At 39.5% G+C, this 13,926-nt stretch overlaps 1 protein-coding gene across 1 annotated transcript in view; it reads right to left on the bottom strand.

Moving 5' to 3' along the window:
* Positions 1-11,154, bottom strand: part of TNKS2 (tankyrase 2) — a 60,955-nt gene extending 49,801 nt beyond the window's left edge. Inside the window, exons 1-5 of the mRNA XM_015822686.1 lie at positions 10,977-11,154; positions 9,440-9,664; positions 7,651-7,746; positions 3,497-3,533; positions 1,895-1,970 (exon numbers count right to left, since the gene is read on the bottom strand). Coding sequence (XP_015678172.1) covers positions 1,895-1,970; positions 3,497-3,533; positions 7,651-7,746; positions 9,440-9,664; positions 10,977-11,154 — 612 coding nt within the window. The remainder of the gene's footprint in view (positions 1-1,894; positions 1,971-3,496; positions 3,534-7,650; positions 7,747-9,439; positions 9,665-10,976) is intronic.
* Positions 11,155-13,926: the final 2,772 nt, after the last annotated feature.

Below are 13,926 nucleotides of genomic sequence, written 5' to 3'. Positions count from 1 at the left end.
TCAAAAACATGAGAAAAGATGGAACAGCATTGTTTTTATAGTTAGGAAGGATATAGCAAGAACAGTACTTGCAATTAGACTTTGTGGACAACCTTTTAATATGATCATCATCCCAATTTATTCTCCTACTATTGATGTAGAAGAAGTGGCCGATGAGTTTATGATCAATTTGAAATCAACAAGATACGCAAGCAAGATTTACTACTATTAGAATGTAAAGTAGGAAATATTAAACAGGATAATGTAGTTGAGGTATATAACTTAGGAAATCAAAAAGAAAATCAATTTCTGCTGCCCAATTATTCCTTCATAGCTAACATTGTCTTCAGACAACTAAAACAATGGTTGTAAATACAGACATCACCAGATGGAATATACAGAAATAACTGACTACACTGTTGCTAAAGGGAGGTAGAAAAGCTTGGTGACAACATTAAAGATATGACCAGGTGCTAACTATTGAACAGAATATGAACTCCTCTTGGGCAAGTTCCAATTTAAGCTAAAGAAAGACAGCCAGCTTTCCACAATATAATTGAGGGTGAAGGTTCGTTCTCCAAGCTTGAGGGTTGGTTTTCAAACATTTAGTTATGAGGCTAGGTAACATCTTCCGCAGTGTTTAGTGGGTGTCTGTGTCAGTGTTCTACTTATATTAAGGGCTTCAGGTGTGCGAGTGTCAAGTGAGGGTCTTGTGATGGGCCAGGTGTGAGTCAGAGAGAGGCTTGTGATGGGGAGGTATTTCAGGTCAGGGTCATTGGAGGGTGTGAATTAGTGGGTCAGGAGTGAATCATCAGCGGGAGGCTGGTAATGGGTAGATTATGTCAGGTCAGGATCATTGGAAGGTGAACTGCTGGGGGGGGGGAAGGAGAGGGGCTTGAGAGTTGGTGCTGTCTCCAGATGGCTGTTCAATTGATTTGGATTCTGAGGGGTTCATAGGCTGGTTGTAGAATAGATCAATGCTTGTGGAGTGCCAGGCATTGATGAACTCCCGAGCGTGGCCGGTGGTAGAGTGGCCAATGATTTTAGTATTGGTCTAATTCATGGGTGTCAAACTCACTGTGTCATGTGACGCGATGTATTGTGACTTTTTTCGCATTGCCAGAGCTGGGGTGGGCGTGGCCTCTACATGATGCAACCGGCCCACGAGCCAGCAGTTTGATACCCCTGCTTTAATTGAACTGGTGTTGTTTGATGTCAGTGTAGATAGCGATCACAAGACCCTCACTTGACACTCTGACACCTGAAGCCCTTATATAAGTAGAACACTAACACAGACATCCACTAAACACCGTTGAAGATATTACCTAGCCTGGTAACAAAACATTTGGAAATCAACCCTCAAGCTCAGAGAATGAACCTTCACCCTCATCCTACACACAAGCTATAGATATTTGACATTATTGCACAATGTAATTTTCAGAATGTGGCCACCCTTTTCAAGGTAAACATCAGGAAGCTGTGAATCTTTTTGTTAAGAGGACCAGACACACTGTTCATGTCTTGAACAGTATGAACTGTGGAATGGACTTAAAGAAGTTGTTTAGAATGAATGTAAAAAGAAACTGGATGTAAGAAAATCCTTCAGCTCTTAAACACACCAGCATGAACACAGAAGGCAACTATTTTATGTTTATTCTTCCTACTAGCACAAATATAATTAATGCTTAGTTTGGTAGTATTTTATGATATGGCAATTACTTGGCATTATATGGCAGTTTTCTTAGTGATATTGCTATCTGAGATTTGAAAAGTTCTATTAAACTTTTATTTCTTAAAGTAAAAATATAAGAAAAGCAATCCAAAGCTAAGATTACATCAAGTGAAATATTATCAAATATCTTCAATGTAATTTTCTTAATTTGCTAGTCCCAAAAAAATGTACGTTTAAAAATACCTTTCTGCCATCACTTGCATGGCAATTGACATTTAACGGTGTTAGAAGAGCCATTAATTTTTCTTCATTTCCACTCCTAAAAAGGAAATTAATATTCATGAACATTTTGCAAATTGCATGCTCTCCTTTTGCTCAACTTGAGATGATTAGTGACCACAATGAAGTAATTTATTTATTTTATTCAACTCTGAAAGGCAGGGCAAACTATTATTATGTTAAATCTAATTATTAAATATCTACCTTTAGACTTGATTTTACAAGTGTAATTAGCTTTCTACCTATTATGCTTTGTATGTATCATTATGTTTAAATTCCATTTGCCAAGATTTAATGATTATTTTTAAATGACGCATGGTATAGTGCTTAAAATATCAGGCTAGAAACCGGGAGACTGAGTTCAAATCCTGCCTTAGGCATAAAACCAGCTGGGTGACTGTGAGCCAATCATTCTCTCTCAGCCCTAGGAAGAAGGCAATTGCAAACTACTTCTGAAAAACCTTGCCAAGAATACCATGGAAACTTGTCTAGGCAGTTGCCAGGAATCAAAACTTGACTCAAAGGCACAAACTAAAAAGTATTGTGAAATATGTATACATATTGTATGCATATTATCCTGCACACAAATGTAGCTGAATTGGTATTGCTTCCAAATGGACTGTAAGGGGTGAAAGATCTGATCCACATATGAAGGTTCAATTAAACTGATTTATTGCTAACAGCCTATGCACAGGAAATCTTCTCAACTAAGTCAGATAAGGATCAATGGGACTCAAGGGAAGTTGGGATGTAGTTTGCTTGTAGCTACATAGAGATTCTAGGCTGATACCTTTTTTATTCTTCCCCCAGGCTCTTTCGTTCATTCTCCTACACGGACAAAGATAATTGTACTATAAACGTGTAATATTTTCAAGGGTCTTCTTTCCTGCTATTTGTGATGACATACCTTTTATTACTTTTCCTTATATTAAACAACTAGAAAGTATAAACCTAAAGTATTTTTAGACCACAGTTAAAATACAAGACTTATAATTATGCACAGCAATAAAATTGAACTGAACAAAAATAAAGTCTTACCCAAGCTAAGGTTTTCAGGTCAGATTTAATTACAAGAGATCATTACATTCGAAACAAATTAAAATTTAAGAAATACCCTGAAGGAACTAAAGATTTACTCAGATGTTCCGTTGTTGGAAGAGGAAGGGGAATTGTGCTGCTAATTCTGCCTTGATGTGACACGTGCATTAATACCCTTAATCTGGAACTCCATCTCCCCACCCACCAATGGAACAAATATCTATATACAGGTAGTCCTTGCTTAATGACCACAAATGAGACAGGTAAATCATCACAAAGTGAAACATCACATGATTGCCGCAGACTTACAACATCACTTCTACTGCAACCATTAAGTGAATCAGCTATGGTCATTAAGGAAGATATCACCACTAAAGAATTTTATTGCTATTTTCTTATTGACCATGTTTGTGCCCAAATAATGATCACATTAAAATCCTGCAAGACTTGTAAATGCAAGGCATGGACGTAATGTTATTTTTTCCAGAAAAGTTAAACAATAATTTTTGTTTTCTTAACATCACTTACCTGGCACTTTCCAACAGTTCATCTTTCTTGTATTCACCTGAAAATTAATACAGCAATCTTAGGATTTTCTGATTCATGCACATATTTTTTAGAATTATTTTCCTTTCTAATGGGAATGGGCCCAATATTCCAACTTCAAAATAGAACCAGAGGGGTGTATCATTCCGTGTATGTTAGAATGATCTAACAAATAGATTAATTTTAAAAAAAACCTTCCTGTGATGGAAGCTCAGACTGTGCACAGCTAACAGAACACAGCTTCCATCCCTGCAGCCACTGGTAGGAGCTAACTAGGAAAGATTGGGGCAAAGAACAGCCAACTAAGCACATTAAATTAGTAAATTAGAGTCACCATATCAATGAGATGAGCGATATATAAATTTAATAATAAAAAAAATAAATAAAAAATTGGACTGAAGATTACTACCTGCCTGATATCATTTTATTAAGTATTGTGCTTTGCAAAAAACAATTTGTGGCTGTTAGTATACATAGGCTGAGTCTGTGTGGAGACTGTGTGATTATCTGACTGGGTGTGTATAAAAGTTTTGTTATGATTATTATAATTTTTAAAGTGTGTGAAAAAATTAAAAATCATGCTCACAGCCATTTTTTCTGTAATTGCGTTTTAGCTAACACTCAGAATTATTTAGTATCTAACATTTTTCATCACTAGGAGCCCCCCAACGATAGGGAACAAGAGGTTGTTCCAAATTTCTAATTGTTCTCTAAAATAGGATTCCAAAATGTTATAAGTTTTTGTTCCTTTCAAATATGAAACAATGAGGACATCTCAAGTCTATTTCAACTTCAGCATAGAACTGAAATAGTCTAATGAAACAACTTTAATGCAATGTCATGCAGACCCACATGATAACATGATCCTGGGGCACTACAACCGTCAAATATGAGTCCGTTGCCAAGCATCTGAATTTTGATCACATGACCTAGGGCATGCTGCAATTGTGTGAAAAGTGGTAAGTCACTTTTTTCAGTGCTGTTTTAGTGACTTAGAATGGTCACTAAATGAACTGTTGTAAGTCAAGGACTACTTGCATAAGGCAAACAGGGAGACTGTGAATCACATCTTAGCCACAAAAGCCAACTGGTGACTTTGGGCTAGTAACTCTCTCTCAGTCCAACCTACCTCACAAGATTCTTGTGAAGAAAATAGAAGGAAGGTGTGTTGGATATGTTCACTGCCTTGAGTTATTTATAAAAATAATAAAGGCAGGACATAAACACACCTTGTTCATTTTCATTTGGAATTTTAAAAAATTCTCAATTTTTAAATAATAAAGCTCTATTCCAAAACCCAGATATTTTCTTTAGATTTAATGCTACTTTAGCTTTGTTATAACTAAGATAGATGCATAGAACTCTTAGATTAACCAGATCTGGTGCCTAGGAAACAATATTTTATGAAAAAATGTAACCCTTTCTGATATAGGCCTGGCTGTCTGAGGGGTTGCCTGCCCTCCAAAGTTTCTGTCTGTTCTACATGATCTGGCATGCTCTTTGTTGTTGTTAATTGCGAAGTCATATCCGACCCATCGCGACCCCATGGACGTTCCTCCAGGTCTTCCTGTCCTCTACCATCTCCTGGTGTCCATTTAAGTTCACGCCTACTGCTTCAGTGACTCCATCCAGCCACCTCATTCTCTGTCGTCCCCTTCTTCTATTGCCCTCAATCTTTCCCAGCATTAGGCCCTTCTCCAGTGAGTCCTTCCTTCTCATTAGGTGGCCAAAGTATTTGAGCTTTAACTTTAGGATCTGGCCTTCTAAAGAGCAGTCAGGGTTGATCTCTTCTAGCACTGACCGGTTTGAACGCCTTGCAGTCCAAGAGACTTGCAGGAGTCTTCTCCAGCACCATAGTTCAAAGGCCTCAATTCTTTGTCGCTCAGCCTTTCTTATGGCCCAACTTTCACATCCATACATTGCAACTGGGAAAACCATGGCCTTGACTATATGCACTTTTGTTGGCAGGGTGATGTCTCTGCTTTTTAGTATGCTGTCTAGATTTGCCATAGCTTTCCTCCCCAGGAGCAAGCGTCTTTTAATTTCTTGGCTGCAGTCCCCATCTGAGATGATCTTGGAGCCCAGGAAAATAAAATCTGTCACTACCTCCATTTCTTCCCCATCTATTTGCCAGGAATTGAGAGGGCTGCTACGGTACTAAAACCAAAAGAATTACAACTCAAAGTTCGGTTGAAAACGTGAGAGGAAGAAGTGGGCGTAGTTCTCCGAGAAATCAAGGAGAAGTGAAAGACGGTAATCTCACCATAGATCTGCATATCTTAGGTTGTTGATATTTCTCCCGGCAATCTTAATTCCAACTTTTGATTCATCTAGCCCTGCCTTTCTCACGATGTGCTCTGCATATAAGTTAAATAGGCAGGGCAACAGTATACAGCCTTGCCGGACTCCTTTCCCAATTTTGAACCAATCAGTGGTTCCGTGTCCAGTTCTCACTGTTGCGTCTTGACCCGCATATAGATTTCTCAAGAGACAAATAAGATGGTCTGGTACTCCCATCTCTTTAAGAACTTGCCACAATTTGTTGTGATCCACACAATCAAAAGCTTTAGCATAGTCAATGAAGCAGAAGTAGATGTTTTTCTGGAACTCCCTAGCTTTCTCCATGATCCAGCGTATGTTGGCAATTTGATCTCTAATTCCTCTGCCTCTTCGAAATCCTGCCTGTACTTCTGGTAGTTATCGATCCACATACTGCTGGAGTCTAGCTTGTAAGATTTTAAGCATAACTTTACTAGGATGTGAAATGAGTGCAATGGTGCGATAGTTTGAACATTCTTTGGCATTGCCTTTCTTTGAAATTGGAATGTAAACTGACCTTTTCCAATCCTGTGGCCACTGCTGAGTTTTCCAAATTTGCTGGCAAATTGAGTGTAGCACTTTTACTGCATCATCTTTTAAGATTTTAAATAGCTCAGCTGGAATACTGTCACCTCCACTAGCTTTGTTGTTGCTCAGATTTCCTAAGGCCCATTTCATTTCACATTCTAGGATGTCTGGCTCAAGGTCAGTGACCACCCCATCGTGGTTATCTGGGACGTTAAGCTCGTTCTTGTATAGTTCTTCTGTGTAGTTTTGCCACCTCTTCTTAATCTCTTCTACCTCTGTTAGGAGGGACGGTAAAACCAGGAAATAGTACGGGTAGAAACGTACTTTGCAAGGGAAGTATAGAGGTTAAAAGAACTTCTCTAGAGACCAGGAGGGATAAGACAACAAAAGAAGATAAAGAAACGTGACATCATTTAAGAAGGTATTCTTATCTCTTCTAGCTATTCTCTGGAATTCTGCATTCAATTGGGTGTATCTTTCTCCTTTGCCTTTCGCTTCCCTTCTTTCCTCAGCTATTTGCAAAGCTTCCTCAGACAGCCATTTTGCTTTCTTGCATTTCTTTTTCTTTGGGATGGTTTTAGTTGCTACCTCTTGTACAATGTTGCGAACTTCCGTCCATAGTTCTTCAGGCACTCTGTCTATCAGATCTAATTTCTTAAATCTATTTGTCACCTCTATTGTATATTCCTCAGGAATATGATTTAGTTCATACCTGAGTGGCCTAGTGCTTTTCCCTACTTTCTTCAATTTAAGCCTAAATTTTGCAACAAGAAGCTCATGATCTGAGCCACAGTCAGCTCCTGGTCTTGTTTTTACTGACTGCATAGAGCTTCTCCATCTTTGGCTGCAGAGCAGATAGTCAATCTGATTTCTATGTTGACCGTCTGGTGATGTCCATGTGTAGAGCCGTCTCTTGGGTTGTTGGAAAATAGTGTTATTAGACACAGGAAGCAGCAGGCCTGGAATGATATTCCCCAATAGATTCATATACGGTACTCTTCCCAGGACTTTATTCAAACAAACTTTGTAAAATTTTGCTCCTTCCTCAGGCTGCGGGCTAGTATGGGTGACAGACCCCTTTGGAGAAAGACTAGTTTGTGAAAATTCTATATTATTTTTCCATACGTGTGATATATGTATTATTTTGAAATGGATGTCCAGAATCCTGATGGAAACAGGCAGCACATAAATTTAATAAATATTAATAATTATATATACAGCCATCAAATTCCATCAAGCTAAGAAAACATAATTACCAAAAGAAATGGACTATGGAAGATTCCACCCACCTGTAAGCACTGCTTTTGCTGATGGATCTGCTAAGTCAAGTGCTGTTCTTCCATCAGTATTACGGATACTCGGATCAGCACCATGCTGCAACAATACTAAAAGCAGCAGGAATATATTTAAAATCCTGTGGTAGAATGTTTAGCCATCCAGCAGGCATGCAATATCTCAAAACCAATTATGACTCTTCCCCATAGTTTTTGAGATGTACAGTATCTATCGGAGTTAGTGCAGAGCAGTAGCTAAGATAGACTAGGAACAGGGATACTCAGGTTCACATTTACCTCACCCACAACGCTCCCTGGAGGACCAAGCCAGACACTTTCTCCCAGTCCAATCAATAGCCTATTGTGATTAATTTATGTAATGGGAAAAAGCTGAACAAGAATATATCAAATACAGCCAAGCTAAAATCTACATTAATATTCCAAGCCACTTCTTTGATTCATCTTTATGCTAAACAGATACTTCTCAAAGATACCTATTCAAATAATCTGCATTTGTTTGCCCAAGTTGAACAACCATCTTTACTTAACTTTGCTTTCAAAGAGAAAAGGATGATGAAATTCAGAAAGTCTCTATAAGCCATATTAGTAAAATTTCCTTAAATATTCAAGTTCCTGATCTTCAGATTCCAGATAGCTTTTCACTGTTTTAAAAAATAGCTGACCAATTCTGATGCCACTCCGCTAAATTTTCAAAGAAATGCACAGAACTGGAAATTAATTTCTTGTGACTAATTTAAGTGCAGAGTTACTCATGTGCCAAATAACCAGACATTCAATTAAACAAAAGGAAACTATTCCTTTCACAAGGCTTCATTAAATTTAATCTCTTACGCTGAGATTGAGAATTATATTAATAAAGTTAAATTGTAGTAGCATGTATTTGAAATACATCTACTTTACAGAAATGAAGATATAAATTCCCATATATTTTTATTAAATTTTGATGCTACTTTTCTACCTAAAAGCACTCAAAATATAACATGAAAATACTTTAATCCACAATACTTTAATATTCTAAAGCAATAAAATTGAATACGCAAATCAATCCAACAACTAATTATATTCATTTTAAAAATTTAGTGACAAAAGTTAATATTTGTTTTGAAAGTCTAAGAACATTTTAATATTTCTATGTAGCAGGACTAAGCAAGAACCAAAGAAAAACATAATAAAGGAGCAGAACAAGCCTGGAAAACATATTTCAAGAATAAGTATCTTATACCACATTTTCAGTGCTATCTATACTGGAAACATTTCTTTTCCTTTGCTGCTATCTGTATGTTTATCTTTCTCTCTCTCTCTCTCTCTCTCTCTCCCATCTGGAACAGAAAATGTTTATTTTGCATCTCTATCAGTCTCTTCCCTCTGGAAAAAATTTTTTTTATGGAAACTGCAACTCTGAGCTTAGGACTGCAAAATCAAAATTATATCAGGACAAATTCCAATTAACATAATAGTTTACTGAAAAATACTTATGAATCATGGAATAAGGTTATGTTGGGCTGTTAATTATATTTCCAGGCACACACTAAAGGATAAACTCCTAAACCATTCTTAAAGGTGATCATATTACTAATTCCTCAGCCAACTGGATTCTTTTGCAACACCCATAAAATTCAACATTTTAAACAAATGAAGACTTTCAAAAATACCTGATTATATTTAAAAGTACTTTAAATCAAGAATGTCAGTTTGACATGGATAGTTTGGAAGTCTGGTTTATGTTAAGATTCTTGATTTTTTTAATGTAAAAATCACTGGAAAAAGAATATCAAAGTGTTACCTATGCAGACATCAATTTTGCCTTTGATGGCAGCTTCATGAAGAGGAGTATAGTTCCAATTATCTCTTGCATTGGGATCTGCACCATGGCGTAGGAGAAGATTGACAACTTCAGCATGACCAAATGAGCAAGCATTATGAAGTGGAATGAGTCCTCCATCATCTCGTGCATGTACATTAGCACCACTCTGAAGCAAGTATTCTACTACATCCCGCCGACCAAAACCTGAAATAAGAAGAAATATTTGACCTATATGAAAGCACTAAACAAAATAAAGGCTGAAAGGTACATTCTTCAAATAAGAACTATAACATTTCCAACAAAACTATGGGATTATGGAGTGAAAAATCTATATTTACCTTTAGAAATGAGCAAATTGGAAAAATCAAGGATAATTACCAGCCATAAGCAATTGTCCCTTCAGGTTACATTTTTAGAAGGGAAATAGCTTTTGGATACCCCTGAATATTGATCTATTAGTCCTTCTAAATATATGTACAGCTTTTGGTACCATACCACAAATCATGGCACCCTTTGGGGTTGCTAGTATCTCAGTAGTTTCAGGTCTCTCTAGATAGCTGAGAAAATAGTAAGAATATTTAGTTTTTACAGAAGCCTTCTAATCCTATCATTTTCTCCTTTGCTTTTAATATATATTGGAAACAACAGTGGAAAATTATTGAGGATTGATCTGTGACATCAACCAGATGACCTGCATTTCTGCCTGTTTTCCACTGACTCTGAAATGCAAACAGGTATTTGGAGGTGGCATAGCCATGCATGAAGCCAAACAGGCTTATCTTTAGGCTATGTGTGTGTGCATCATCCATGCATGTTCTTCTCCCTTCTGGCAGGAGGAAGAAGCCTCATAAGTGCAATCCTCAAACTCTCTTTCCATCCCAGATGTATGATAGGGAAGGGATAATAAGATAGATATGGAAGATGTTATAGTAGCCATAAAAGGAACCATTCCACTTCCCGACCGTCCTCTTGTTTCAAGGGTCTTTACTCCTTCCAGCACCATTTTATTTTGGAGGTGTTCATTCTGGGTGGCTTTTTAAAACCTTTTAATTCTAGCCCCCTATTACAAAGACAACCCTCCCGTTAATTTTGTTTCATTTTTTAAAAAATATGTTTCTTTAGTCCTTTCCTTCCCAAATCCATTCTGAGCCTTCGTTGCAGTGCGGGTACCCTCAGCATTCATTTCAATGAAGATTAGTCACGCTAATAGCCAGTTTCCGCTCCCATTATTATGTTCCTACGGCCGCCCTTGGCCCTCTTTTTATTATTGATACGCCCAGACATGCCATAACGCCAAATAAATAAAACGCCCAGCCTAGCCGTTCCCAGGGGCTCTTCTCCAGCTCCGTCGAGTCGGAGTATCTGCCCAGTATCAGGCCAAAGTCAGAGGTGGAGACGTACAACCACCATACCTGCTTTTGGGGGTGGGGAGGAGGTAGTTACCACAGTGTCAATCAGGCGCCCCTGAAGGGGAACAGCCCGAGGCAGGGGGCGCGGGGGCAACAGGGCTCGTTACCTGCGGCGAAATGGAGGGGGCTGGACTTCCTGCCGGCCGTGTCTCTGCCGTTGACGTTCTCAGGCCTCACCAGCCGCTTCACGCGCTCCACGTCGCCATTCCGGCAAGCCTCGAAAAGCTCGCGGGAGGGCTCCGACGCGGCTCCCCCAACGCAGCACGACGGCGACTGCTGCAGCATTTCCCCCAAGGGACCTATCGCCAACGCCCCGCCGCCCCCCGCGCCGCGCCGCCCGGCCATGCCTAATACCCTCCGTGGAGACCGCCTGCTCACAGCCAAACGCCTGCCATGGCCGGCGGCAATCTCCCCGGTGAGGCGGCAGGGAGCGTCAAAGCGGCGGCGGCGGCGGCCGGTGGGGGGGGGGGGGAAGGAAGGCGCTACGTCAGCGCCGGCCAAATCAGCAACAGGCAGGGAGGCAGAACAGCTTAGGCGCGCACGCATCTAGGAGGCAGGAATGTTGATTGAGCAGGACGCGTGCGCAGTGAGCTACGGGAAGGAGTTGGCCTCCATGGGTTGATGCAGCGTGTGCTGAATTACCAGTAAAGGACAAGGGGAAGGGATCAACCAACAATGAGACTCTTCTTACGAAACTATGAGAAGATACAATTGTAGTTTAAGGCTGCGGTTGTAAGCCGGTCTAGCCCAGGTTTCTACTCAACAGAGTTTAAGGCGTCAATGAGCTGAACAAAGTTGTAACAAAGAAAATCATTAGCAACGTATAAAAAATAGTGGCGGCTGTTTTTTTCTGGTACCATAGGGAAAAACAACCAGATACATACTGGGAAAACTTAGGAAGCCAGTTGGAAATGCGTAGTGCCTGTAAAACTTTCCTTGACCTAACTCAAATTCATGCTGAGAGTTTATATGTAAATCTTCCATCAATGTAATACAACTATTTTATCAACATAATTAAATTTACATAATATTGAGGATATGGCAATAGTACATTGTTTCCATTGTCACAGATTAAGACATCTGTGCCTATGATATTTGGGGTTAAGACGCACTCAGCTATGCACATTACGTTTGTAATCCTTGGTTGTCTAAGGGAGAATTGGTTGAATATATGAGCATCTGCAAGGGGAGCAAATAACTAATCAAGATTTGCAGCCTCACCTTGCAAGTTCCACCCCTTTTGTACATTTGATGTAACATGCAAGCTGGCAGAGCTTTCCTTGCAACAACCATGTACTGAACCCATGTGTTCTCTCACCCTGATGAAATGATTGGATACTGTGGGTGTCTGCTCAAAACTGGCAAATGATTACAGAGAATAAGCATTAACTAAATTCAAAATCTGTTTCCTTGACTACACATAATGGTTTTATGTAGAATCCACTAGCAATTACATACCTTGGACTCTGGTGCAGCAAGGATACTTTTGTGGGCAGCCTGATTAAAGGCATTATGGTTTACTGCCAGCATCAGCATGGGATGAAAACAGAGCTGCCTATGTGAATTAGAGCTAAATTAAATCTTGAAGATATGTACGTTTAGAATTCTAAACTCAATACCAGGATTGAGCAATCTGGTGAGAAAGTGATATTTTTAAAGCTTGAAATGTCTCATACATGAATTACATCAAAGATAGATCCCCACACTTTTACTGTGGGCTTGGCATTTATCTCTGAAGAGTATTTGAATGCATGTCTGAAAGACATGTCCCCATGATTCACAGTTGGATATGGCTACTAGAGATGCATTTTTTAAGATATGAAAATTCCTTATGGCGCAGAAAAGATGTTAGCCATCATGGAACATCGTTGCAAATAAGAATCTTTTCACATTTCCTCTATGTAACAGTGCAGTACAAGTCTGAAATTGTATATTTATTTATTCAACATATTTATATGTTGTCACAAAACAACTCTTGGTGGCCTATGCAGAAAAAAATATAATACCAAACATACCTAATAAATACTACAGCAATACAAATACAAAAAGAATAAAGAGAGCCTGCAACTTCAAATCAGATCAGGGGAAAACTCTGAAACAGCTGACTTCAAGAGCTTTGAAAGACCAGGAAAGAGGAAGCTACGGTAGTTTGATCTCCACAAGGAGCTTGTTCCACAGCATCAGCACGGTGACAGAAGAGATCACCTCACTCTCAGCCTGCCTGAACTTCCTAAAAGTGTAGAAATTATAGCAGTTTCTCCCTGGTAGATCTAATCAGTCAAGCTGATTCTGACTGGGAAAGGTGGTCCTTCAGGTATCAAACCATGAAAGACTTTGCAACTCAAAAGCACCTTAAATTAGACTTGGAAACTAGTAGGCAATCAATACAGGGCCACAGAAAGAGGTCTATATGCTCCCAATGTTGGGAACCCCAAAATTTGCAGGCTGCTACATTTTGGACCAATTGCAGTTTCTAAATATTTAAGAGCAGTGCTTTTTTTCTTAAAAAAAAAAAAAAAAGGTGCCGGAACTCACACATGTCATACAACCCGCCTTGCCCACCCTACAAGGTTCCATCCAAAAAAGGTGCCGGAACTCCGTTCTGGGTGTTCTATGAGAAAAAAAGCCCTGTTTGAGAGCAACCCCAAACAGAGTGTATTGCAGTAGTCTAAATGGATGGTGATAAAAGCATGAGTTACTGTTGCCAGGTGCTCTACTTCTGATGGCCTAGCTATATGCACATATCTTTGCTTCTGTGACAGTTGTTGGCACACATATGTAAGATCTAAATTGGGTTGGGGTTGGGGGGCACCGTTTTACGGTGGTTCTCCTACCTCTCGGACCGGACGCAATTTGTATTGGCAGGGGGGCAGAGGTCAACCTCGAGGCGCCTCACTTGTGGGGTACCACAGGGGTCGGTCCTCTCGCCTCTCCTGTTCAACATTTATATGAAGCCACTGGGTGAGATCATCCGTGGTTTCGGGGTGGAGTTTCATCAGTACGCAGATGACACCCAGCTGTACATCTCCACCCCGGACCACCCCAACGATGCCGTGG

Source organism: Protobothrops mucrosquamatus, unplaced genomic scaffold, assembly GCF_001527695.2.
Source record: "Protobothrops mucrosquamatus isolate PMUCROS unplaced genomic scaffold, P.Mucros_1.0 scaffold1644, whole genome shotgun sequence".
In the NCBI taxonomy this organism is placed as follows: Eukaryota; Metazoa; Chordata; class Lepidosauria; order Squamata; family Viperidae; genus Protobothrops; species Protobothrops mucrosquamatus.
The sequence above is the reverse complement of the archived record's forward strand: the minus strand, read 5'-3'. Positions and strand labels throughout refer to the sequence as shown.